Source organism: Pyrus communis, chromosome 10 (genome assembly GCF_963583255.1).
Source record: "Pyrus communis chromosome 10, drPyrComm1.1, whole genome shotgun sequence".
NCBI lineage: Eukaryota > Viridiplantae > Streptophyta > Magnoliopsida > Rosales > Rosaceae > Pyrus > Pyrus communis.
Window position 1 is genome coordinate 8,211,927 of NC_084812.1, and position 26,483 is coordinate 8,238,409.

Consider the following 26,483-nt stretch of genomic DNA (forward strand, 5'->3'; position numbering starts at 1 on the left):
ACTTTGGTCCCTGAGATTTGAAAACTATAGAAGTGGTCTCTGAGTTTGTCCACAATCAATCATTTCCGTCATTCCATGAAAATCTCTATTAAATAAAAGACCAAAATAACAAAATACCAATTTTATTGATTTTAAATCTCAAGGACCAAAATGAAGAGTTATGCTAATCTCAAAGACCATTTTGGTTAAAAAATCATCCCTTAATATGTACACAGAGAGAACAATCCGTGATATGAAAACCCAAATCAAAACGAAAAAGAAAAAAATATTATGATGTAAGCAGATGTCGCATTTCCAAAATATAATCACAAGGGCATGGTGAAACACAGAAAAAACCATAACTAAAACACTTTTCTATACAAGAAAGAAGCAAAATTCTTGGATGTCAGTACTAGGAAAATGACATAGAAAAGCACTAAAATTTAAGTAAATGAAATCATCCTTAATTAGTATATTCTTTTTACAAGGCGATATTTTAAACTATATTAATTTATTTAAAAGGAGATTTGAACTTAAATATAAGAAGGTATACACCGACCAACTAGTTTAATCACATTTACATAAAATTAGTAATTGGGTCAACAAATTGTACCTTTCTACACCATAACTCAAGTTGGAGCATTTGATACGTTACCCTTCTCTGGTCTGATTCAAATTTGTCATCTTTGACTGTTTGACAACCAGAATGTTCAAGTCACCAACCTCCCAATCATTTTTCTGCAAGTTGTACATAGAATAGTGCACTCTCTCTGTCTCTGTCTCTGTCTGTCTGTCTCTCTCTCTCTCTCTCTCTCTCTCTCTCTCTCTCTCTCAGGAAATATGAATGATGAGGTGACTCACCAGAGGATCAAAACTAATGGAATATGGATGCACATAGCGGAGCAAGGGACAGGGCCTCTGGTGCTTCTCCTCCACGGCTTCCCGGAAATATGGTATTCGTGGCGCCACCAGATCGATTTCTTGGCTAAGCATGGCTACCATGTTGTTGCTCCTGACATGAGAGGCTATGGCGACACCGACGCCCCTCTCAACCCTACCTCCTACTCCATTCTCCACCTCGTCGGCGACCTTGTTGGCCTCCTTGATCATTTTGGTGGACAACAGGTTTCTCTCTCTCTCTGATTGTTTCTTTTACTTAACAATTGTTGTTCATGAGATTTGAACTACGATCTAACAAAGCGGAGAGTTGGGTTTTTAGCAAGAGAGTTTGATCGTTTGTGTGTCTTGTTGGAAAAGGCATTTGTGGTGGGACATGACTATGGAGCCATTGCAGCTTGGCACCTGAGCCTTCTCAAGCCCGAGAGAGTCAAGGCCGTCGTTGCACTATCTGCTCCATACTTCGAAAGGTCTTCAAGCACCAGGAATTCTGATTCGATGAGGCAGCTGTTTGCCGAGGGGTGTTACATTCATCAGTTTCAGGTTCTTTTACAGCTAAACACAAACATGTAGAAATTGTGTCTTACCAAATGCGTGTTTTTATGATTGGATTTTCTATGGTGTAGGAGCCAGGAAGAGCAGAAAAATCGTTTGCGAGATACGATTATTTGACGGTGATGAAGAAGTTCCTGCTGTATAACAAGACAGATTATCTGGTGGCTCCTCGTGGAATGGAGATAATCGATTATCTGGAGACACCGGCAGTGTTGCCGCCATGGATTTCTGAAGAGGACCTCCAAGTCTATGCTCAAAAGTTTGAGGAATCTGGCTTCACTGGTGCTCTCAATTATTTTCGTACAATTGAAATGTAAGTATAGCCATGTTGGTCTTGTCTATGCACCTAAGTTCGAATCTTCCACTCCAATGTCACGGGCTTGGTTTACCTGTTGCACCTGTCTCTTTGAACGTGACCTGACCTAATCTCTCTTCACGCGGTTTGGTTTGGTGTTGGGGCTGGCTTAATTGCAATTGTCAACCCTAAAGAATCTTCAATGGCTTTTAGGTTTTGATTTGGTGATTTGATTTGCTACCAACCAAAATGGGTTGAATTTTGGGTCGGGTTTCCCCTACAAACCGAAGGGCTTGGGTGTGCTTAATTCAAAATGAGATCCACTCCTGATCTCTATGTCCGGAGGCCGTAGACCAAGAGATTCGGACCATTCAAGAGAGAGAAAAAAAAATTCGGACTGTTCAAGTTTTTGGATTTTTGTAAAGTGGGCCAGTAGAATTGACTAATTAGAGTCATATGATTGAAATCGAATGGTCCGGTTCTCTTAATCTGTGGGCTTCAAACATAGAAATCAACTTTACCAATCACTTCACACGCTTGATTTAGCTTGCACCGTATTGTTGATATGCTCAATTACTTTAATACTCTACTTAGTCTCAGGTCATAACGTTCGATAGTATTCAATGGCTATTGCTAATTTTTGACAGCTGTTAACTTTGGAAATGGAAACAGGTACTGGGAGCTCATGGGGCCATGGCAGGGTTCAAAGATTAATGTTCCAGCAAAGTTCATTGTGGGTGACAAAGACATTGGTATTGAAGTTCTGGGCACAATGGAATATGTAAAAGGAAGTGTTTTCAAGAGTCTTGTGCCGAACCTGGAAGTCGTGATCTTAGACGGCCACCATTGTATCCAGCAAGAGAAAGCTCAAGAAGTCTCCGACGAGATTCTTTCCTTCCTACGCAAGTTTTCTACAGAATAGAGTTTGCCAGTCTAAGTGAGAGTTTTGCCTTACCTATTTTTCAATGTTAATACAATGTATGACATTTGCAAGTATTTGTCCGATAGTGATACGATTCACAACTATTTACATGCTTTTTCCAAAAATACCTTCCGATACTCTTAATTTTTGAAATTTCAACTGAAATAATGTTTGATGTAGAAAGAGTACTCAAAATTGGGGATGAAGAGAAGAACCTTACTCATTCGTTCTAGCCAATTTTAGAAATTTCAGTACATTTTCGTATACAGTAAAAGTGATCGAAGCAGCAGGAACATTTTTCAGAAGATTTGGTGTGATTCCCTTGTAGAAACCTCGAATGCCCTCAAACCTACAAGCCGCAGCAGGAAGATATGGAAATAGAGAAGTTAGCATCCGAGACAAAATCAAAGGGGAGTTTATCGAATAAGACCAACTTAATGCCTTCAATAACTAGTCTCTTTTTTTCTTTTTCCAGAGTAAATTTCATCCTTACCGTGCAGTTTCCCTTACTACATGCCAGCTATCCATATATCTTGGAATTCCTTCGCTACTAGGTCGTTGCTGGCAAAATGAGACATAAGAAAGTTCCAATCATTAACAAGGAATACGAGTGAATAAAACATGTAGAATCACAAGGGGCAACTTCAGAAGTTACGTAAAAAGGGATTTCAGTTATCTTCCTGAACCCATCATGATAATAAAAGCTCAAACTGTTTCAGACTGGAGAAACTTGCACATATTGAGACCAAGTAAAGAGGAAAAATATATGGATATACCAACCTGCAATCGAGATCGTATCACCTGAAAAAACATGAAAAGAAAAAAAAAACCAGGTCATCGAAACTGCATAAGTAATAATAAAAAATTGAAATGAACATCTAGAAGAATTTTACACCAGAGCTAATAATATGTATTTATGCGTGCCTGGAATGGATATGATAAAAGAATGGCCGCAACTTTAGATGATCCACCCAATGCTGCATAGTCAACTGAATTCTGTGCAAAAATCAATGGGCCATAAGATTCCGTAACCAGGCTGCTAATTGGCAAAAGAGCAACAAACATATATTACCGTGCAACAAATGGTGGTCTACATTGCAGTAGCTGTGCAAATACTTATACTTCTCCTAGATGCATCGTCAGGAATTTAATATGCTCAACTAAGTAAATCAATAAAGCAAAAGTTCCAAATTCTTCAGATGAACTAAAGTGGACAAAAAGTTGAACGACTGTTCCCCTGTGAGTGCAAGTGTAGATGAAAAGAAATTAAACTGATGATGATTTGATAAGATGGATTCCCATTCGTGAAATATGTAGTGTATAATCCTACGGCACTCTTTAACATGCTGCGATGTTAACACCATAGATAGAGGAGTTGAACAGGCACGAGGAATGTGTGTTTTTCTCAATTATGAATGGGCAGGTATATTGAGCAGAAGATGCGTACTATAGTATAATCCAAATCCTGTTATTACCCAAATATCCACATTTTTTTTTCTTTCTTGTTTACGAATTTGTAGAACAAATCTCATTTCCCCACCAATCTGGGATTTCTTCATTTGGAGCAGTGAATCCTAACCAATGACTAGAGGACAAATTTTCCAACATCCAAAAAGGACCACTATAGCGAACTATACAAGATATGGGAATGTAAGTAAAAAAATCCAGAAGTTCTCGATGTATAGACGGAAATAGAGCCATTCTATAAATACCAGCACTGTATCAGCACTTCCAGAATGCGTTCTGCTTTTTTTAGACTTGAAGTCAACACCGATTTTACGGAGTTCTTCATATGCTGTGAATTGAATAGCACCATGAGAAACCTGCTGAAACAATAAGAAGACTGTAAGCTGCAAATTCTAAAGCATTAAAGACTGGAAACTTTTTGGCACAATTGAGACATGTGTATACTCTAATGCAAATGCACTTGTATAGTCTTAACATGCAATTAAATTTAGAAATACAAAATAAACGCCAGAAGCACTTCCATCTCTCCGCTCGGCATTGTAAATCATTAGATATGTCAGATACTCCCATATTTTTCCATAACAAATTCTTCACATGTTTCTTCAGTTTCCTTTTGCATTGATTAACTCAAATATTCAACAAAATATGAAGATTAACTCGAGTATAAATTGCCACAATCATTTCATGACATCACAACTATGAATATGGTATTTTTTTTGTAGTGAATTAGTGATGCATACAAGCTGTACAGAGAGGCTGTTAGTGTCTGTGGGGAGACAAGAAAGTAACCCCAAATCCACTACAAAAGCTGTACAAAGAGAGTCATATTAAAAACACAATAAGATCATAGACAAAAAGCATACCAGAAAGAGACTGGGAAGAAGGCCTTTATAAAGCGCAGCCCACCCTTCCTCTCTGATTATGGTTCTTAAGGCATCTGAGATATGAAAAAAAAAAAAATTAGAAAGTGAAGTAAAACAAAGGTTGTGAACATAAGTACATGAAGAAAAATTCTCTAAAACAGACATGTCACAGATGATTGAGCAAAAGTTTTTAGGTGATAGATATTGCAAATTCCCTTGAACCGGGAAGTTTTAAGTTTGGTATATGCTTGATATCATTATGTTCATCTTTCTAAACACAAGTTAGCGTCAAAGCAAAGCAAACTTCATTACAATTACAATCCTGTCATATCGTCTATGTCTTACTTTATAGTCAATCAGACCAATCTTATAAAATTGGTTATCTTCCAATTCTAGAAGTCCTCATCAATAATAGTTTATTTTCAGCACAAATTAACAAATAAGGAATATTTAGCATGCAACAAACTAGTAAGTGAGCCGAACGAACTAAAAAGGGGATATTGCAGTCATTCCTATCAAGTTAAAGTAAGATAAGAAGCAGACCATAAAACCCAGAATATGGTCGAGTTTGATGGAGAGGAGTCTGAAGCTGCAATCTTGTTTTTACAAGCCAAATAGGATTCGTGCACAAAGAAACCTGACAAAATCACAACATAGCTATCATCTATAGGCAACCATCCACTAAACGTCTGGCTACCTTCTAAAAGTATTAGAAAGAAACATATAAATGTGATTTCCTAACTTCCCACCCTCCAATGGTGTCTTGATTTCAGCATACAAAAAGTTGGATAACTAACAATGATAGGCACGATATGCAATATGCAGATAGAACTGACAAGCAGGATTGCATAAAACTTTGATAATTAACAACCGAACGTTCCATTAACATTTTCTACAATCATATTATTCGAAGTTAGCAGAAGACTCACCAAAGCACCAGCTTCTGCTGCAGAAGCAAGATGAAGGCCAGCGCTCAGCTGCTTTTCCCTGTCCTTAGAATACCTTTCTTTTGCTCTTCCATAGCTACATACAACAGAAGTTTTCGGTTCACTCATAACTTCCTTCTGAAAACAATGAAAAGACCAAAATTGAAAGCAACCCAATTTCAACTGCATTGCGAAAGTCGAACCCCTTTGATATCTCAATATTTATCAAATAAAAAAGCTCCAATTTTATACTAGAAAAACCATACATTTCTACTTACAAGAAGAAATATAAACCCCATGAAACAGTGGAACCTAGAACCGCAGGAGAGAAGCCTGCGTAGAGTCCTCTCAGGCCCTGTAAAACACAAAGAAGTGTGATCCCAAATCATCATCTGACAAAAAAAAACCCCTGGGGCGTTTGCAGGAGGATAGATTTTTACCTCCGCTCGAGCAATGGTAAAAATGGCGTGAGCCGTGTTCTTGTAAGTCGGAAGATTCAAGACTCGACCGTCGTTGACTTGAAACCTGGTACGGACAACGTCGAGGGGATGCGTGGCAGCGACGGTGGCGAATCCTGCGACGGCGCCGGCGGTGGCGGTTTCCCACTGCCACTGCGAGGCCGACGACATTTGTATTTCACGACAGATTTAGTAGACGAACTGTACTCTAAGTTGTGCAGCTCTGAGTTCTGAAGAGTGAAGCGAGCAGGGTTTTCTCGGCAATCGACCGCGACGTCGTCGTTTTACGATTTTAAATCGAAACCGCCAGGTATTTTACCGGTGACAACTGACGAGGAACGAAGTGGCTGGCTTTGCCTCTCGACTCTCCAGTGCCCTCAGCTGTGACCCAGACCGTGCCGTTGTGTGTGCAACGTGGCTAACATCCGGTTTGGTATTGCTGTGTTTTAAAAAGAAAAAAGTATTATTTTTGTTGTGATGTGAGAATAAATTTATTTTTGTTGCTTCATGTTTTCAACTTTTTTTCACCCAAAACTATGAAAATAAACTGTTTTTAAATATTTACCAAACACTTTTTTTAGCTCAATTTTTTTTTTTTTTATAATTAATTTTTATAAAAGCAGATCAGTACCAAACCAGTACTTAGACGGTGTCGTTGGGAAGTGTCTAGACTAGGCTTATTTTCAAACTAATTGGGTCCTATCTTTCGAAGTGAAATTAGTCACCCGAGGATAATTCAAGTTTTGAAACCTCAATAAATTTTGGGATTCTGAATTTTAACATACATTTCAATTCTAATACAAATTGTCTTGAAAGTTTTTGGTATACGAGACTTCGGATGTCAAATTTGATTCGGATAACGCCAAATTTGAAAGCTTTCATGTAAAAAATTAACCAATTCAAAATTGTCTATCCTCAATAATGTCCCTCATGATCTCCCACCATTCACAAGACAAGAACCTGCGGCCTCGTACACTGCCGTGCTAGCCCAAGAAGCCGTTGCAGCACAAGGAATGCCTGAACAACAAGAAGAACTTGGACTAAGTTGGCTTTATGGAAATTCTGTACCTCCTCATCTCCTGCCACCAGTAGCAAGCCTCCGACACTCCATCCTGTTGAGTCCCACATTGGCTATACAAAAAGAGAAATAATAGTTTAAATATCCTAACCCCACCTCAACTAACACCGATGCCTTTGGTAACAAAACCCCACACCTGACGGATTGTGCAAGTAGTAATTACTAAGTTGGGAACAGTATCGGTGTTGTTGGAAGTGGGCCCTCGACCCGTTTCTCGGATAATTACCTACTGTCCCTCATGTCTTGCAAGCCAGAAAAGCCGATGTGACGCCAGACTTAAGGTTGAAGGATTGTGATGTGGAAACGCACATCTGCCGTTGTTGAACCCGTCTGAGGACCCTAAACAAGGAATCTGGATCACAGCATACGACATTGCTGGTGGTGAGTACAAGAATCAAGATGATGTTTAAGGCCACAAGAGTCCGCAATAATATTCATGCCCTTACCAGTGTAGGTTGGAAACACTTTGTTAACCATCATGGCAGGAATCCACAACTGGAAAGCTATGCTTTGTCATCTGTTTGAGATATGGACTGCAGCATGAAAAGCTCTAAAATGTCGATGAAGTTTCATTTGGTTCCGGTTCGATCGACTTGTAATTTTGAGGTGCACACATGGAACAAGATCATTTTTGTGAACCCATTTATCAAAATGCTCAGTGTAACTTTAGCAAAGTAGATATCATAAATTCAACTTTGTGAATCAATTTACGAAAATGTTGGGTCTACAACAGTTGGTAAAGTAAACATAATGGAGTAGACGATAGGACTGAATGTAACATATCGAAACAAAACTTGTGCAGATACATTATTCTAACTCAAAGAAAGATGAGCGAAGCAGCTGTATCGATGAATGCCTTTCAAAAAACGAATGCTTTTCATCATGAAGATCCCCGATAGTCTCCTAATAGACTAGGTTAACTGCACTTCCACTGTGATGAATCACTATTTTACCGCTCTACATTTTAACAATCCTTGCCACCCAAACCTTGAACTTCTTCAGGCATCTCTCCTCCTGGAGAGTCACCAAAAGAAAATATAAACCATCCGGTACTGAAGTTGCATAACCACATCGAACCAGAAAAGAGTGCGGTAACGTGCAACGATAACAAGTGCTGTCAAAAGCCATTTCCTGAAACCATTGACAAGTGATTTGGCTGCTTAGGTGACACTATTGTCAACTTATGTGTACTGCAAAACCGACGTGTGTAGCCGTATGCACGTTTGGACACTCAAATAATTTCCAAGGTAAACACAGATTTTCCTACTAATTCTTCTATGACATTCTCCAGCTCCCCAACAAGGTCATGCTATAAAGCCCTAAATACCAAGGAAACCTATTCACTATTTAGAGACTGGATGAACACGGGATTCGGGACATGACTCGAAACTCATAGTACTATATAACATCCCTAAATTCTCAGTAACCTTTACATATGAACAATAAATAGCCTAAGACTAGCCGGAAGGCTTCATTTATGTGAAAAGTCAATCAAGTGCTTAGTTAATCCGCCATTGACAAACTCATCATTTCCAACTTTACTGTTAAACATATTGGCCAAAACTGGAATTCGAAACCAACATACTACAAAACTTTCCGGGTTAATGATACCCGAAAAACAACGAAAAGCTCAAGGGTTTATAGCTCCTAATGCCAAACTACAATGCACACCACACATTCAAATTCCAGTTCACAAAACGCAAGAGCAGAATTCCAGACATTACCTCACTCCATTGAAATTTTGGCACCAACCTCCTTCATCTTGGCAACAATCGATTCGGCCTCCTCCTTCGTAACCCCCTTCTTCAACAGCGTAGGCGCCTTCTCCACCAAGTCCTTGGCCTCCTTCAGCCCCAAATCCGTAAACGTCCGCACCTCCTTAATCACCTTGATCTTCGCCGCAGCATCGAAAGAATCGAGCTTTACATCAAACACCAACTTCTCCGCCTTCTCCTCGCTTTTGGCCGCCGCCGCGCCGCCCTTTCCGGCCCCCCTCAAACCGCCGAATCCCATCCCGGGCATCATCATCACCATCCCCGGCATCTCCTTCACCCCCAATTTCTCCCTCAGAACCTCCGTGAGGTCCGAGACTTCGAGCAAAGTCAGGCCCGAGATCTCGTCCGCGATCGCCGATAACGACTCGGACGGCGGCGGCCTCTGCTCCGGTACAGCGGTGGTGTAATTGCACACTACATGAGAGAAAATTTGGGGCTTCGATTGGAGAGACGAAATGGGATTAGGATTTGGGGGGTTTAGCGTATTTTGAATGCGGGAAAAATGTGGGGAAATGAATCGTAAATATCTCATTTTTTTGGGCCCGGGAATGCGATTTTAGGGAATTTGAGGAAGCTATCCGGGCATGGCGGTTGTCGTCGGAGCTTAGAATTTCAGAAGGTTGGTGCGTCCATGGTTTTGAAGCTCTGAGAAAAAGAGTGAAGAGTGACTGGTATGGCGCGAGTGGGAACCCGCTGAAGCCTGCAGGCTTAAACCCTACGGGGACGAAGGGTTATGTTTGGGCTTTGTGAAGTAAAATCAATTATGAGCCCCAATCCGTTTTGGGGCCCAAAAATACCATGCTCATGTGAGTTTTTATTTTAATGTCCTAATCAACCTTATGTCTCACGCTTCTCAATTTTTTAGTCCTAACTCATAGACTTAATTCGATGTGATTTTTCTTGATTACTTACAGGAGCTCAGTATCGACACATATTTGATCGTTAAATTTAATCTAATCGCATATATTAAGTGATTAAATATAGCTAAATCAAATGCAACGGTCAAATATGTGACTAGGAACCGAAGAAAATTTCCAAAAAGCCAAATGAATGAAGGAAAATAGTGCAATTTCCATTAAATTACATCATGGGATGCCCACAATTTATTCTTGAAAGCACAAAATACACACACACACACAAAAAAAAAAAAAAAAAAAAAAAAAAAACTCCATAGAAATTTCCAGCACCCTCATAAGCTTAAGAGTTAACCTTCCTGCAGCTCTTCCTAATCTCTCCCCTCGACCCCGTAATCGGAGAAATATTCCCCATCTTAACCATGGACTTGGCAAACTGCTTAAAGAAAAGCTCATTGTTCTCTGCATACTGCTGCACCAACTGCTTCGACACCTGACTTTTCGTGACGAGAACTTCGTCCGAGTTCAGAAGCCCCTTGGAGGCCAGCAGGTTCTTGAAGTAGTTGTTGTCGAACTTTGTAGGGCTCACAAAGTCCATCACGAACAGGTTCTGGTCCCCGCCGGATCTCGGGCACCTGGTTCGAAGCTGGCCGGCGTAGGACTGGTCGAGGGTGAAGTCAGCCAGGCCGTTGCCCGACTGGTTGTAGAGCCTCTGCCTGAAGGAGGTGCACCTGGCATTTCCAATGGTGTGGCTTCCTGCATGAACACAAAGTTTAGGGCGTGTTAATATTTGGGTAATTTTTATTTTGCATGTTGGAGTTGTGTGGCTAGATACAAGTTAAACGTTAGTGATTACTAATAGCACCAAAGTCTTTTGAGATACAACCCGACATCTAAATAGGTTTGGTAGGTTAACACAACCTAGCAAAGGGGGAGCCACTGTCAGACTAGGTGGGCTTCAACATGGTGCAAAAAATGGGAAATGAATCTCTTGGTGCTAATTCTTATACGATCCAGATCCTCTCCGGATCTAAGGATTCTGAGCTTAGGGATCAATTGATCTGGTCTGTTAAAATTTGATTGAACGGTTATAATTATTATAATTTTTAGTAAGATTCCCTGTTTATAACCGTTGGATCAAATTTCAACGAGCATGATTAATTGATCCCTAGGCTCAAGATCCTTAGATCCAGAGAGGATATGGATCCATTCTTATAAAGTTCATCCATTTTGTGAAAATAAACCTATTTCACCCTAGTGAAAATTGGCCCACTTCACCTTAATAACACCGAACAAGGTCAATCACTCAGCAAACATAGACTGTAAAAGGATAAATTATAGTCCACTTCTATGAAAATTCTTGGTTTTGTCCTTGAAGGTTAAATTTGAGATTAACATCGGTGTTAGATTAGGTTTAATAGTGGACCCACACCGATTTTCTGTAAAACAATGTAGTATATATAAAATGGTGTGTTGGAAAAAATTTACCAGATAGTGCAACAAGATCAACAATGTCGAGCTTTTTCAATTTGAACTTGGTGAGAATAGTTTGGAATGTGTTGTTTGGGGCAGGAATGTTGCTGTTGGAGCCACTCAAACTTGCTCCTCTTGAATCCCTTCTTCCCAGTGGGACCTCCCAGTTTGGCCCACCAGTCTCAAAATTTTATGCAACAATTGACAGACAGCATATGTTAGAATTTAGGCTTTTGTCACACACCATGCAACTTACAAAAAAAGCTAATATTTGTAGAAGCACTTACCAGGACGGTTGAGTCTCTAGCAGCAAGAGCCAAAATGTCAGCACAAGACACCGTGCTGGGGCACTCCTTCTCCAATGCAGACTTGATTTCGTCAATCACTTCGAACCCTCGCGCTGAATTCTGGTTCGGGACAGACCTCTTTTCGGTGATTATGTTCTGGCTGCTGTCGAGCAGAAGTGATGCATCGCAACCCTGCAAAATAGGTAGCAAGTGGCAACACAATCTTAAGTACCTCACTCACATAGATGTACGTGTAACTAGAAGCAACTGGAACACTTTTTGTGATCATATACCTTCACGAAACAGTCATGGAAATGCAGCCTGAGCAGAGAAGCTGCCATTCGGGTTTCCCTAGCAACGGCTTTCGCAACAACGGACTTGACAATCTCTTTGGCTCTGGGGCAGGAGCGGTCATAAAACTGTGGGTAGAGATACCCACCAGGAGTTTTGTCACAGAAACATAGTGGAGAAAATGCAAGAAGAGAAAGGGCTAGAAGGAAGCTCAAAGAGTTGGCCATAATAATGTGGTTTCTTGGAGAAAAAGACTTGAAATTTGAAGACTTTGGTTTGATGAATCCTTTGGTTGGATTGATGAAATTTATAGAGGGACTTTGTGGGGGGAGAGAGGGAGCGAGAGAGAAGCTGCATGGAGTTGGTAGCTTACTTTTGCAAGCTGCTACACCAGTGGACAGGGTCAAAAGAGAAGGTTGGAGTGGTAGCTTTCATGCTTTTGAGCAGATGACAAATCATAATTATGGTAACTTCGTTTCTAATTAAGATGATAATTAGTACAATGGACAGCTTACATCCTTTGTACAATATTTTGGTACACTAATTGATTGCAAGATCATCAGATCTTTGAAAATTTTACAGTATGATACTGGAATACAATCACGTGGTATAATCAGTCAACATGTCACAATATAAACTAACCACGGTTCTTTAGAGTTGAATGGCTACAGTATCAATCAAATATTCATGATACCCTAACACATGAACCGGTTATACCACACGGTGTTTTAGATTTGGAATCCGAAATCCAACTAGATTGACATGTACTCATTATAAAGAAACATTAAAGCCTCTTTCACTTCATTAGGAGATTGGCATCCTTCATATTTTTTAAATGAGAATACTTCAATATTGGTGTTCGATCACGTCATTCATAAGTACTCTGTGCAAAAACAAGAAACTCCTTGCATTTAGTTTCACTTGATCCCGAACTAGTTCCGCCTAGTGTAAAAATTGCCAAATTTCCGGCTCCCCAAATATGCTTGTATAAAAAATAAAAATAATAAAAAAACCCTAGCATTCATGTCTTGTCTTGTCTTATTGTTTCCTTTTGCTTTCCATACTGTTTCATGAGTTCACATTGATTCCATTATTTGGTTAATCATTAATTTTTTCCGTTAATCATGAAGCTTCGTGGCCTTTTGACTCGAGGATCAATAATTTTCATAGATAATTGTTGTGCGTTCAATGTGTTGTCCTGTTACATACATACGCCTGTTTGGGCATATTAGAAAAGTTGGTTTAATCCAAAGCATATGATAACGGGAATATTAGGTTAATCTGGACGGTCCAATCTATAATAAAGATATCGTAGGCTGGGTAGGAGAACTACTCCTATAAGCATCCCTTAATTGCAAATAAAAGCATATGCCATTACATATAGCAAGTATAATCCCTAACATTGCTTTTGACATATTAACCGACAAGCGTTAGATTATTTGGTCTAGTCGCATTCAATCTTTACTTTGTTAAAAAAAAATTTGATTTCAAATCTTATAAACTATAATTGTTAATTAAAACAAATTAACATAATATGAAATGAATTCGTTTGAATCACGATATTACCGTGCTATGAAAATTTGATCTCGTTGAAAGACAAACAATTTGCAGTGAAACTTCTAAACCTTTGTGTGTTATACTGGTACAAGTTAGCTGATATTCAGTGTTTTCAGTGTCATAACTGTCAAATTGCACCATATCTTCCTTCATTGGGCCTCGGTTTTCCTCGAGTAGGAGTACGAGAAGAACGTTCCCAAGAGGCTTCACTGGCAAAGGCACTATTAAGATCTTCGTGTCGGGTGTAGCTTTGCCTTGTGTCACTCACCTATTTTTGTATCCCCAAATTAAGAACCATTAGAAAGTATACAGTGGACATGGGCACTGATCAAGCTCAGTTGCCTTGTAAGGTTTCTCTACAATTTAAAACTAAAGCATCTTGCAGGATCTATTTGTTCCTAAGAATTCGAGTCTAGCAAAAAAATGTTCTAGGACAATGCAGGGAAATTGCCGTCTTAACAATCAGAAAAAATGACAATTTTATACAAAAAAATGTTATAAAGAGTAATGCTATTTTTACCACAATTTTATACCATATCTCTTTACCATCTTAGATGGCAGATGAGTTGGACAAATTACATCATTTAATTTCAATCTTTTTATTCATTAAAACACTTAAATAATCTTAGGTGGAAGAAGGAGACTCCTTGTATACCACAATTATCATTTAATTAACAATCTTTTTATTAATTATTGATTAACATTTTGATTAAATGTTAATTAATTTAGATGATGTAGTTGTCCAACTCATTTGCTATCTAAGATGGTAAAGAAATATGATATAAAATTGTGGTAAGAATAGCATTATTGTTGGATATATGTCAATAATCTGTGATAAAATTATATATGCTAATAAATAATAAATGCAAATAGGAAATTAACAGAGTATAAAAGCTGTATATGGCCAATTCTACCTTATCTGCAGTGGAGGGCAAAGGCAAAGTGGTACTCAAATTCACATCTGGAAAGAGTCTCACCTTGCTGAACGTGTTGCATGTTCCTGAAATGAGGAGGAACTTGGTTTCTGGACTTATTCTAATTGCTAAGGGCTTTAAACTTGTAATGGAATCCAACAAATTTGTACTTACCAAGGGTGAGATGTTTGTTGGAAAGGGTTATGTGGCTGATGACCTCGTGAAACTCAATGTAATTGCCATTGATGATGCTAATAAAATAAATGTTTTTACTTATATTGTTGAGTCTTCTAATATTTGGCATGCTAGATTAGGACATGTTAGTTTTCGTTCCATGCAAAGAATGGTTAAATTAGAATTATTACCTAAATTCGAAATTCATTTTAATCATAAGTGTGAAACATGTACTGAATTAAAATTTGCATTTATTATTTATTAGCATATATAATTTTATCACATATTGTTGACATATATCCAACAATTATTGCCTTATAAAACGTATACATTTACCTAAGTAATGGTGCCCAACATGTTTCAGTTCCCCCCGGGCTTATGGTTGAGCCTCTTATTGTGTAGTCCGCTTTTCTTTTTAGGAAAGCAAAGAGTACTCATCATAAGAATATTGTTGATTAAATAATGGATTCATTTAGAAGTGCTTTTAAAATAACTGAAAACGCGTTTAATGAAAATGTTTTTGGTTTCGAAAAGTACTTGAAGTGCTTCATTCACTTGCCTTTTTAGTAAGAATTGGTTCTAAAATCATTTTAACCAAAAACGTTTTCAGCTATTTAAAAAAACACTTCCAAATGAGCCTGATATTATATTTCGGCCACATAAGTAGTATAAATTCATTAGCCTCTCATATGCATAAGTCATAAGGCAACCAATCATTTGCTAAGTCCAAGGCATCAACATAAATCTTAATGCTAGTGATGTATGCTTACAGTTTCTAAACAAGCAGATAGAATTTGTCATGCCCGGCAATGCGTCTATCCCACGCTGCATTTGATCAAGCGTAAATATTAAACATATAACTGAAGACATACCAATTGAGCCTATGATGACAAACTGGAAATTTAAAAACCATCCAAGATATTTAAGCCAAAGAAATAAGGCCTACCTTCTGTTCAACTCGAGTCTTGTATATAAACCCTCCACAACAAAACAGTGTCGACGATGCAGTGAATCTGATCCGAGACAGATCGCTCAAACATCAACTTCAGCTAAAAATAAGGCTATACTGGATTGATATATAAGGATGCGTATGATAGACCATCCCACCGTCCCTCCCAAAACGAGAAACCTTGTTGGCTTTGGGTCACCCTTTTAATCTGTTTGTTGCCATTCAATGCCTATACAACATATGATGTAGGTGTTTTAGTTATCGAATGTTAGCATGGCGAAAAATACTTTTAGTATTTTTCAGTAGGAACTGGCTTACATGCAGGATAACACTCCAAATGTAGTCCATCCCGTTGTAATCTCTCCACTTTTCTCCTGCCTATGTTCTGCGATTGAGTAAACCAAGCTCTTTCAGTTGATATTATTACAAACCACTACTGGTATCAATTTTCGAAACATATACCCACTCAATCAGCCAATTACATTTCACCAGCAAGTTCGACTGCAAGAAGTATCGCTTTAATACGATTTAGCACATTGCATCTCCAGAACTTGTTCTCTTAAGATTGGTTATGTTTCTCCACAGTTTGAAACACGAGAGTTTTAAAAGAGCAATATGAGCTTACCGCACATTTTGGCAAGCAAAACTGGATGGGATCATAACCCTCCACTGGGATAGTGATATTTAACTTCATATGGAGTATCACGTGCCCTTTCACCTGAAAATTTTAAATAGGAATTAAGAAGACGTTGTTGTAAGGGATATCAACACCCACTGCAGTAAAGATACCCTTACATCTCCATGCAACAGTTAACATTGTTGGTGAGGGTGACTGAAAGTCCTAGGATGGATACTAACTTGATCTATAAATCTTAATTTAATACTAATGCAAATTACGGTTTAAACTAATTAGTTATGCAATCTTAATCCTACACAAATATCTAACAAGAATATACAGAGCACACGCACGATGTAGGATTTAACGAGGCAAAACCCACCACTGGGAAAATCCTTGGGCTACCAAGCCAGGAAGCACTAAGAAAGAAAGAATACATAAAGACTTACAAAACTCATCAACTAGACACTTATACCAGTTGGCAGCTTTGTCTCCACGCTTTGCTACTCGATCTTTCTTCAGTCTTCGAGATGAAGTGACACGACACTAACGCAGCCGTCAATCACCTTTCTCTCGAACTTTGCAAGATGCTAACTCGATCATGCAGAATGTTTATATGATGAAGTGTTTGTTTGAAAAACAATCAATTACGAAAATCACAAAGCTCATTTCCATAATTGATATTCTAGTTAAAACCTCAAATAAAACAGCATGAAAAATAATATCTTATTTTAAAAACCTATGCTGTTGGAACCGTAAGCTAACAGCAGCATTCAAAATGTTTTTCTGCGCACACAAGAACCAAGCTGAAGCTTCTTAACAAACCTTTTCAATAAAATCAGTTTTCATGCATATATGGCTCAAAACTCGAGCACGTCCCTGACTTCCCATACAAATACAAAAAGCACCGCAACCGTTTGAATTGATAAGGACGGCATCCATGAGTTAGATGACTCCCACCAACATGCAATCACTTAAGTTTCAAAACACGGTTTGAACACTCGGTTTGATAAGTTCCAATGCAATTAGATTCTTTTGCATGCGTGATTTATTAAGTGATAAAGAAAGGATAAGTTATTTGAAAAAGATAAACCACACAATGGTTAAGAGTCCTATCTCAAAACAATAATATGAAATATAGATGAATGTAGTTGGATGCATGCATGCAAACGTACCTGAATATTTATCGCGTGTAGGTAACATCTTTGCATCGAAAGTGTGAGAACCCTTCCTAGACTTAAACTATTACAATTGAAAATATATAACAAGTCTAAGCTATTACAGACTCAGCCAATTTGTCAAGGATTGCCAATTTTACCCTAACAGTGACAAAGCTGGAGGGGGGCTCCCAGTTGCTCCCGACCCTGATAACTTAACATCCAGACCATTTTCTGGTAAGACTTGCAAATATTTAATCAAACTAAGGACAGATAATTCGACCATTTTCTTTACTTGTAAATGGTTTTGCATATGCATTAAAGTGTACGGAAGTCGAGCACCTTAATATAATACTATTAGGTCTTTGCACCAAAGTGGAAAAGGAAGCAATATTGCAGCCACAGAAGAGGTGGATTGTGTGCCCTTCCATTTTCATACTCTTCTCATGCTCTCCTGTGATGTGTGGTCACGGTTAAATCACGTTAACATTTTATATTAATTTTTTATAAAAATAATAAAACAAAATGTAATAAAAATATAAAATGTTAACGTACCTTAATCGTGACCATACAAACAGAAAGACATGAAGAGAGTATGGAAATGGAAGGACAAACAATCCACCGCCACAGAAAGGGTTACATGTCTCTGATCGGTCCCAAAGCGGCAAAATGCACTTTATAGGTCAGATTGATGGAGACTACTTTTTCTTTTCTGGGTTAGGGGAAGGAGATGTTAAACGACTCATCCCGTAACTAAACTCGCAGTGAGACTTTTCACAGCCTAATTGAGTCATGTCATCGTAAACCTGCAAGTTCACAAAACATGCATATTAGTCCCCAAGCTAACATTCAACATGCAGCATGTGTTGGATAATTAGGTGATACATATTCTGTTCCGGTAATTTCACATATTTTCGGTACTCAACTTCCATGACATTCAATATAAGGAAGGTGTTTTGATATCTTAGCTGTTCATCTTCAGCAAAATAAGATCAAATATTCAAAGTTGGCGCAATAGTACTGATTGCCTCAACAAATATTTAACATTACACTTTACTATAATGAATTGATGATGAGTTGATCTGTGGAGGAATTAAACTTCGAATTTTCGTTCAAGCTATTTTATATAATAGTAAATGAGCAAGCTTAAAACTTTTGAAAATAACGCGATGATATAATGGGTAAAAGATGAATTGGTGATAAGTTGTTATTCAAAATTAAGAGCTAAATTCATGATATTGTATGAGACTCACTTGTGTTTTTATTTCCCATATAATTGTTACATACAAAAGTAATTCTGTCACTATCAGTGACACTCAACTTCTTAATCACCATTTAAAGATTATGTGTGCAAAATAATCAATCCAATTAAAGGTCACTTCGTCTTCATAAATGATGGTTTATGGCAACGATTTTTGTTGTAACTTGTCATTGATTTGTTTAATACATATTTGATAACTAAACCATGTCTCTAATGTGATTAATTTATTTTTTTGCATGATTATTTTAAAATGTATATAATAAAATTATGTTAAATTAAAAAAAAATTATTGTTAGAAATCCAACGGCCTAAAAATATAGCAGTTGGAAATCCAACGGCCCAGAACATCCCACGTCACCCCTCTCAGACTAGTGTGAGGGTGTCTGCCAAACGGGCCTCACTACCTGCTTTTGGTTGGCCCAACGCCTGAACTCGTGCGTGAACTGCACGCGCCTGATGCAAAAAATATGAAGAACGTGGCTAACGTTAGATCACCTCGCCCCAATTGCTAGGTCCCCCGGGGGGGCACAGATCCTCTCCAAATCTGAGCCTAGGGATCAATAGATCCAGACTATTGAAATTTGATCCAACGGTTACAATTATTATAACTTTTAGAGAGGTCCCTTTTTTGTAGCTGTTGAATCAAATTTTAATAGTCTGGATCTATTGATTCCTAAGCTCAAATCCGTTGATAATATGTGTCCCCGGAGGGCGGGCGGGCCCGCTGAATAGCCCCACTGATTTGGGTAGGCTGTAGCTGTTTTTGTTGGAGCGGGAGGATTGAATCACTCAACTGCAAGGGCGATTGGAAGAGGTGGGGTTGCTCCAACTACGCCGCATACCAAAAAGGGTAGAGAAATTTTCCAAAAGTAAAAGAAGAAAAAAGAGAAAAGTGAGAATTGATGACGACAACAAACAAGTGTTAAAAATTGGAAGAAAAGGGAAAAAGGAAAAAAAACAACCCAAAAAGAAAAAGCCACAAGAAACCATATTCCAAAATGCAAATTCCATTCCGTATTATATTTTCCCAAATTCCTAAAACCACAAAAAAAATAAAAATCAAAAATCAAAAAAACCAAAAAAGCATTGGAAATTCCAAAAAACAAAAACAAAAACAAAAAGGCCTCCGCACACAGAGAGAAGCAGCACCTCTCAACCTCGAGCTCCGCGCTCCGATTCTCTGTAAAGAAACACAATCGAACAGAAGAATTACGATTAAAGCTTCAAACTTTCCCATTAATTTCACAATTTTGAGCGCCAGAATCCATCGGAACTTCGACAAAAACCTTGAAACTATCATTATTTACAAGCGTCTTCAGTTGCAGAGAGCCAAATGTACGAACCCCACCGGCCGCAGTCGAAAACCCAAACCCTAGAACTATGCCGCCGGGACTCGCAGTGACGGAACTTTCAAACCCTAGAAATGGCCAAGCATTCCGTCGGGTGGGTCGCGGCGCAGAAGCGGTGGCTTCTGGCTTTACTCGTCATGGTCTCCCTCTCTACCTTGATCGCCTTCTTCATCAGAGCCGCGTTTGACACCTGCGATCGCGGCGGCCTCGACGTCGTCGATAAGAGGGTTCCGCTGGGGGCGCCCATTGGGACCAGTCCTAGCCCCCTCAGCTTCATGAAGTCCAAGCTCGTGCTCTTGGTCTCCCACGAGCTTTCTCTTTCTGGTAATGTCTCTGTCTCCATTACATTGTTATTATTTTTTATGAATTTAATGCATTTTTATATTAATCATGTGCAAAATTATTGATTACAGCCTCAGCAGCTTAGCGATTAGCTTAATTAGTTGTGTTAAGTTTTTAATGACTTATTAGATTATACAAACATAGAAAGTTAGCAGCTTTAGATGAAAAACACCACTTGTGTCGGTGGAATCTGTGAGCATTAACTGGTTTTCGAACTATTGGATGGTTTTCGATAACCCATTTAACAAAAAGTCCTTACCAGTGCCTCATTACTTTTAAATTTCCTGTTTTATTCCAGTATTTATGGAGAGGTAGCTTGTTCCTTAGTGTGTTAATGCTGTTTGATACATTTTGATCCCAGTTGAGTTGAATTTGTTTGTGAATTTGGAAATACGGCCTGGTGCAGTTGCATGCCTTTCCATTTTGTTCGAGTTTAATCAATGATTTCATTTGGGATTTATGTGATGTCAAGATTATAGAATGGAAGAACTGAGTACGTTACTTTCTCTGCGATTGTTGATTCTTATAAGACGGCATCTGTATTGTTCTACTGTTCACGTATTTTTGTAACTTAATTAATTGAATAACCCAATAAGCAGGGTTGTATAAATTATTTGTCAATTCTGTGTACTGATGTGTCATTTGAAAATATTACTACTCAACTTGAAAATATTTGTCGTCTTTTGAACATTAACCTATTTATTGGGTTAATCTTGTTCTTGAGCTGTCATGCATTTTGTAATACAATGTATTCTTTGAAGAATGCTCTTTTTTTCAGTTGAGAAACTTCTGTCCTTGGTTCGAGAACTTATTGAGTCAATATTCTTGCAGGCGTCAACAGACTAACTTTTACTAATGTTGATGCGTTCTTTTTGTGATATTTACTTGCACTCGTCAGCATATTGAAATAAATGGAGTAGTACCACAACTGATGAAAGCAATCTTTCTCCTTAACCAGATATCTGGTTGAAGAGTATATTTTATCCAACCAATTTCTGCTCTTTATATCTTACAAACTCTACTGAGGGGATAATATATTGAACATTCTTCCAGGTGGACCTTTGTTGTTGATGGAGCTAGCATTTTTATTGAGAGGTGTTGGCACTGAAGTATATTGGGTTACAACCATGAAATCGTCAGATACAGATGCAGCAACATACAGTTTGGAGCATAAGATGTTGGACCGAGGAGTGCAGGTACAAATTTCACTTTTTAACTTTTTAAGAGATTATTTTGGACGTCTTCTTTTGCAGTCTAGTTGTTGTCTTTGTTCTACGTAGTTATTTTTATTATCTCAATATTTCATGATTTGGAAGCATTCTGTTGTCCAACCATACTATATTGGCCACTTGCTAAGGAAACTATGCTAAGTAAATCTAGCTTCCTATCTGCTTTGATCTATACTATGGCCTTAATAGGTTACATTTCACTGTAACTTCTCCATGTTTCTAATACTGCTTCTATACATCTCTAGGTCCTCTCTGAAAATGGCCAAGAAACTATAAATACAGCTCTCAAAGCTGATTTGGTTGTATTGAACACTGCAGTTTCTGGGAAATGGTTGGATGTTGTTCTTAGGGAAAATGTTCCCCGTGTTCTCCCAAAAGTGTTGTGGTGGATTCATGAAATGCGTGGCCATTACTTCAAATTGGATTATGTTAAGCACCTCCCACTTGTTGCAGGTTCTATGATAGATTCACATGTAACAGCAGAGTATTGGGAGAATAGGACTCGAGAACGTTTGGGGTAGGCTTCAAATATTCTTCCTTTTTCTTTTTTATATCAATATTTGGTTTACTGTTGCATTCATTTTCTCTCTGCAGTTTCAAAATGCCCGAGACCTTTGTTGTTCACCTTGGAAACAGCAAGGAACTTATGGAAGTTGCTGAGGACAATGTAGCAAAGCGGGTTTTGCGTGAGCATGTCCGGGAGTCTCTTGGAGTTCGAAGTGAAGAACTAGTATTTGCCATCATTAACAGTATGTATTTTGGTCTATTTTGATGGTTTGATTGAATTTGGTTATAATGCTTGACCATGAATTTACCAGTTTGTTTGTTTTTTATCTTTATCTTGTTTCTAATATGCTTGTGAAATTTGTGTTAATTTCCATGGGAATATGACAAATAAAAAGTAATGTTCTGGTTAGTTTATGCATACATTGTGAGCACTAAATTACACTTCATGTCTATAGGTGTTTCGCGCGGAAAAGGCCAGGATTTGTTTTTGCGTTCCTTCTTTGAAAGCTTGCGACTGATCCAAGAGAAGAAGCTGCAACTGCCAAAAATGCATGCTGTAATTGTGGGGAGTGACATGACTGCTCACACCAAGTTCGAGCATGAATTACGTAACTTTGTAGCGATGAAGAAAATTCAAGATCGTGTTCATTTTGTAGACAAAACTCTGACTGTAGCTCCGTATCTGGCTGCGATTGATGTCCTTGTTCAAAATTCGCAGGTATTAGAAGCATTTTTCTTTTATTATTGTGTTAATTCTATCTTGTTTTGATGCATATAGAATTCCCAACTAGCCAACGAATAAAGAATAAGATACATACAAATAGGTGTTCAGATTATTCTTTTTCAAGTTTGACCCTAATGTGGTTGGAATTACATAAATTTTATTAAAATATCCATTTTCCTCTTGTATTTTTTTTTTTTCATGCCGTACAGGCACGGGGAGAATGCTTTGGTAGGATAACTATTGAAGCCATGGCATTTCAGCTGCCGGTATTGGTAATGAACCTTCCTCCTTTTCATTTCGCGTAATATCTAATACTGATGCTGCCTATCTTATTGTCTTATTTCATTGTCTTTTTTTTTTTTTTTTTTTTTTTTCAAATAAAATATTTATCAGGGAACAGCGGCAGGTGGCACCACAGAGATTGTAGTGAACGGAACGACAGGTTTGCTGCATCCTGTTGGGAAAGCAGGGATCGCTCCTCTCGCGAATAATATGGTAAAACTCGCCACTCACGTTGAGAGGAGGCTTACGATGGGGAAGAGAGGCTACGAAAGGGTCAAAGAAAGGTTCCTAGAACACCATATGGCAAATAGAATAGCTGCAGTACTGAAGGAAGTGTTGCGCAAATCAAACAGCCACTCAGATTCTTAACACATGCTCTCTTCTCCTCATCAAGTCGAGATTTCAGCGCTTAAGTAGGTCGATTTTCCTTCTATGGCGACATAATCGTCCCTCGGGTTTTTCACTTTTCTATTTTCCAATAGGGCTGTACATTATGTGCATATCAAGGCATGTTCGAGATTGTAGCTTGTTAAAAGGTTGACATTAATGACATGATCGATTTTGTTATAGCGTGGGATTGGAAATTTTGGCATCTGATTGACATGCTTGCAACTCTCTTGTGACTGCATTATGTGCATTTATGCTTGTTAACTTTTATCATCTTTTATACGGGCGGGTAGGATGGTTAACTTGCCGACACTCGTTTCATGAAACGGGGTATTTCATATATAAGCTCACGTATCTCTCGCATGATATAGCAAAAATGAAACGGGCATGGGCAAGATTTTTGCGGTTTTGCCAGCTTTTTATTTGTAAGTTTTTGAAAAGAACATCCTGAACAAAGCGTTGGGTTCGAGCTCGCTGAGCCATATTGGTTAGAGTGGATCTATTCCCTTGTGCAGCGGAGTTCGAACCTTCACGTTTAGAAAATCGCTTGGATTAAAAGTAAAAGAGTAAATTGTAGCAATAATTTCTTAACTTTAATTCAATTGGAGCAACAATCCCTCAACTAAAAATCTATTAACATTGGTTCTTCAACCCATCAAAACGTGCAGCTATAGCTCCCTCAACTAAAAATCCATTATCAATGGTCCCTCAACTTAATCCAATTGGAGAAATGGTCCCTCAACTTTAATCCAATTGGAGAAATTGTCTCTCAACTTTAACTCAATTATTGCAATGATCATTCCAACATAACTCATTTTAATAAAATTTTGACAAAGTTCACGAAAAAGACCACAGCCACACGTTTTGATGAGTTGGGGGACCAATGGTACTAAATTTTTAGTTGAGGGACCATTACTTCAATTTGATTAAAGTTGATGGACCATTACTACAATTTACTCAAAGTAAAAGTACAGAATCACTGACATGTTCAAAAGAAAAAAATAATTACAACTAAGAACTTAGCTTAAGCTTTACATTACAGCAAAAAGTTCAAAATTTTCATTACAACTCAGAACAAAGCTACTGAGCTAGTAAGAAGATCCGCAAGACTTCAAGGAGACTTGGGTTGTGGAGAATCACTTCCTGGCTTCGGCTTCTGCTTGAAGTTGTTGTGCTTTGTAAACCAAGTGGTGTACAGAAACTGCTTCTGAGCCCCTACATGGTTGCATATCAATCTGAGCTTCTGCCTCTCCCTCATCCACCTCAGCACTATCTTCATGTGCCTCTTGCTCGTCAACCCTCTCAACCCGACTTCCTGAAAGAAAAAACCACTCAGACATTTCATCAAACACTTGGTGCGCGAAAACGAAATCACTGAGATTACCTTGACTTGATCCCAGGTTTCGGAAATGGTGAGAGGGCCGTGCTCCTTGACGATGTCGAAGATGGCCCTGGTGATGGTCTGTGTCTGCTCAGGTGGGGTATTGAGCTCTATGGGTTTCATCGGAGGTTTTGGTTTCCGAGCGATGCACCTGATCGCTGTCCCAAACATGTTTCCGATTTCCCTTTGCTAAAGAGAGTGGGCTAACAAATATAACCCGTCACAATTTTTTGACAAAAAGAGAACCAACTAGAATAAAATAGAAATATAATAAACCCTATATAGCCACTTAGTACTACGGTCTAGTAGCATTTCTCTAACTTATCTGGTCCAGTAGTATTCCTCCCACTTATCTTAGCTTCGATTTTCACCAATGGTGAATTTGAATCATATTATTTCTAGTCTATTGTGAGGTTAAATCTCATCTCTCATTTTTAGTTTAAATAATATCGTTTGTTCAAAAAATCAAAAAAAAAAAAAAAAAAAAAGAAAGAGGTATATAAACCACGATTTAGCATCATTCTAGAAACGAAGAAAAGCATCCCTCTAGTCCTATTTTCGACCATATTCATAAGCGGTTTATTTGTGAAAATTTTCTACGGTGCAAAACATATATTAGTTCAAAGTCATTTAAAATATGAGACGGATAGTAAACAATTTGCAGTTTGTTAAAAACGTCACGTAACATGTTATTCATTTAATTTAACACGTTGTCAGCGCTACCAGAATTTTTTTCCCGAGTAGGAATACGGCGGTGTTGGTTTTCGACTCCCATCGACCATAGAGCTAAGGATTGCTGCGCGCACACCTGGTATACGTCGACCTGATCGAAGAATTTGTCCTCGTGATTACGATCTGGGTTGAGGTGACTGATCTTCCACACGCCATTATCCAGTGAATCGAATCATATAGCCTTACAGCCTGTTCTCGTGTCTAATCTTCTTGTCACGTCCCGATTTCGACATAAGCTCATAATCAACATGTGACAGCAAAAATAGCGGTACAGTAATACAAACTTAAGTGGGAGTGTCAAATCACCACCTTTGTTTTCTTCCCAACCTTCCAGTTCCAGTTTAAATAGCATGTTCACGTTTAATTTTACCAAAAAATAAAGAAATGTGGGAATCATCCTACATCACCATTCTTTGATTTTTTCAAACTTGCATGGCACGGGTCCAGTGTGGCATCTCTTGCCAATAGTACAAAGACGTGTTAGTTATCTTTGCATTTCAAAAAATAAAAAAAAATATGTTAGTTTCTCTCCACGTACCTTTTATCGTTGGCACAGAATGCCACCGTAGCAGTGTATGTTGTGCCATGCATACTGCAAGTGAATCAAGATAACTCTTCTACACCGTGCTTAAAAGTCGAGAAACCAGTGTGTCCAGACTCCAGAAGCACTCAAAGGGTTTACATTCCTTTCTAGCCAAAACTCTGTAAGTTTTCATTACCACATAACCTAGAAATAAAATGCCAAGACAGCAAGTTTGTTCTAAACAGCAATAACACAGCTGCACATAAATTAAATTATAAC

At 38.4% G+C, this 26,483-nt stretch overlaps 6 protein-coding genes across 7 annotated transcripts; 2 read left to right on the forward strand and 4 right to left on the reverse strand.

Moving 5' to 3' along the window:
- Window positions 1–6: 6 nt before the first annotated feature.
- LOC137747183 (uncharacterized) lies at window positions 7–2,775 on the forward strand. The gene is made up of 4 exons (XM_068487231.1): window positions 7–1,104; window positions 1,237–1,419; window positions 1,503–1,744; window positions 2,399–2,775. The coding sequence occupies exons 1-4, from the start codon at window positions 820–822 to the stop codon at window positions 2,646–2,648; spliced, it is 960 nt and encodes a 319-aa protein (XP_068343332.1). The 5' UTR covers window positions 7–819; the 3' UTR covers window positions 2,649–2,775.
- LOC137747184 (folate transporter 1, chloroplastic) lies at window positions 2,507–6,750 on the reverse strand. 2 transcript variants are annotated; one of them, XM_068487233.1, is made up of 11 exons: window positions 6,345–6,750; window positions 6,183–6,259; window positions 5,908–6,001; window positions 5,522–5,615; window positions 4,979–5,052; window positions 4,361–4,471; window positions 3,573–3,644; window positions 3,429–3,449; window positions 3,142–3,209; window positions 2,869–2,997; window positions 2,507–2,637 (listed from the first exon to the last, which is right to left on the reverse strand). In XM_068487233.1, the coding sequence occupies exons 1-11, from the start codon at window positions 6,531–6,533 to the stop codon at window positions 2,625–2,627; spliced, it is 942 nt and encodes a 313-aa protein (XP_068343334.1). In that variant the 5' UTR covers window positions 6,534–6,750; the 3' UTR covers window positions 2,507–2,624. The 2 variants fall into 2 exon arrangements, with proteins under 2 accessions (XP_068343334.1, XP_068343333.1); XM_068487232.1 differs by having other exon boundaries at window positions 4,361–4,474.
- Window positions 6,751–7,261: 511 nt separating this feature from the next.
- On the reverse strand, window positions 7,262–9,910 carry LOC137748479 (uncharacterized). Its single transcript, XM_068488637.1, has 3 exons — window positions 9,165–9,910; window positions 7,887–8,454; window positions 7,262–7,792 (listed from the first exon to the last, which is right to left on the reverse strand). Exon 1 carries the CDS (start codon window positions 9,745–9,747, stop codon window positions 9,166–9,168), a length of 582 nt encoding a protein of 193 aa, XP_068344738.1. The 5' UTR covers window positions 9,748–9,910; the 3' UTR covers window positions 7,262–7,792; window positions 7,887–8,454; window position 9,165.
- Window positions 9,911–10,340: 430 nt separating this feature from the next.
- Window positions 10,341–12,427, reverse strand: LOC137748990 (peroxidase 72-like). The gene is made up of 4 exons (XM_068489172.1): window positions 12,123–12,427; window positions 11,830–12,021; window positions 11,558–11,723; window positions 10,341–10,825 (listed from the first exon to the last, which is right to left on the reverse strand). Exons 1-4 carry the CDS (start codon window positions 12,345–12,347, stop codon window positions 10,413–10,415), a joined length of 996 nt encoding a protein of 331 aa, XP_068345273.1. The 5' UTR covers window positions 12,348–12,427; the 3' UTR covers window positions 10,341–10,412.
- A 7,431-nt stretch (window positions 12,428–19,858) lies between these two features.
- Window positions 19,859–23,778, forward strand: LOC137747659 (uncharacterized). Its single transcript, XM_068487803.1, has 7 exons — window positions 19,859–20,421; window positions 21,493–21,635; window positions 21,914–22,185; window positions 22,263–22,417; window positions 22,631–22,893; window positions 23,109–23,171; window positions 23,293–23,778. The coding sequence occupies exons 1-7, from the start codon at window positions 20,172–20,174 to the stop codon at window positions 23,548–23,550; spliced, it is 1,404 nt and encodes a 467-aa protein (XP_068343904.1). The 5' UTR covers window positions 19,859–20,171; the 3' UTR covers window positions 23,551–23,778.
- Window positions 23,779–24,538: 760 nt separating this feature from the next.
- On the reverse strand, window positions 24,539–25,188 carry LOC137746454 (uncharacterized). Its single transcript, XM_068486468.1, has 2 exons — window positions 24,953–25,188; window positions 24,539–24,883 (listed from the first exon to the last, which is right to left on the reverse strand). Exons 1-2 carry the CDS (start codon window positions 25,118–25,120, stop codon window positions 24,680–24,682), a joined length of 372 nt encoding a protein of 123 aa, XP_068342569.1. The 5' UTR covers window positions 25,121–25,188; the 3' UTR covers window positions 24,539–24,679.
- Between the last annotated feature and the right edge of the window lie 1,295 nt (window positions 25,189–26,483).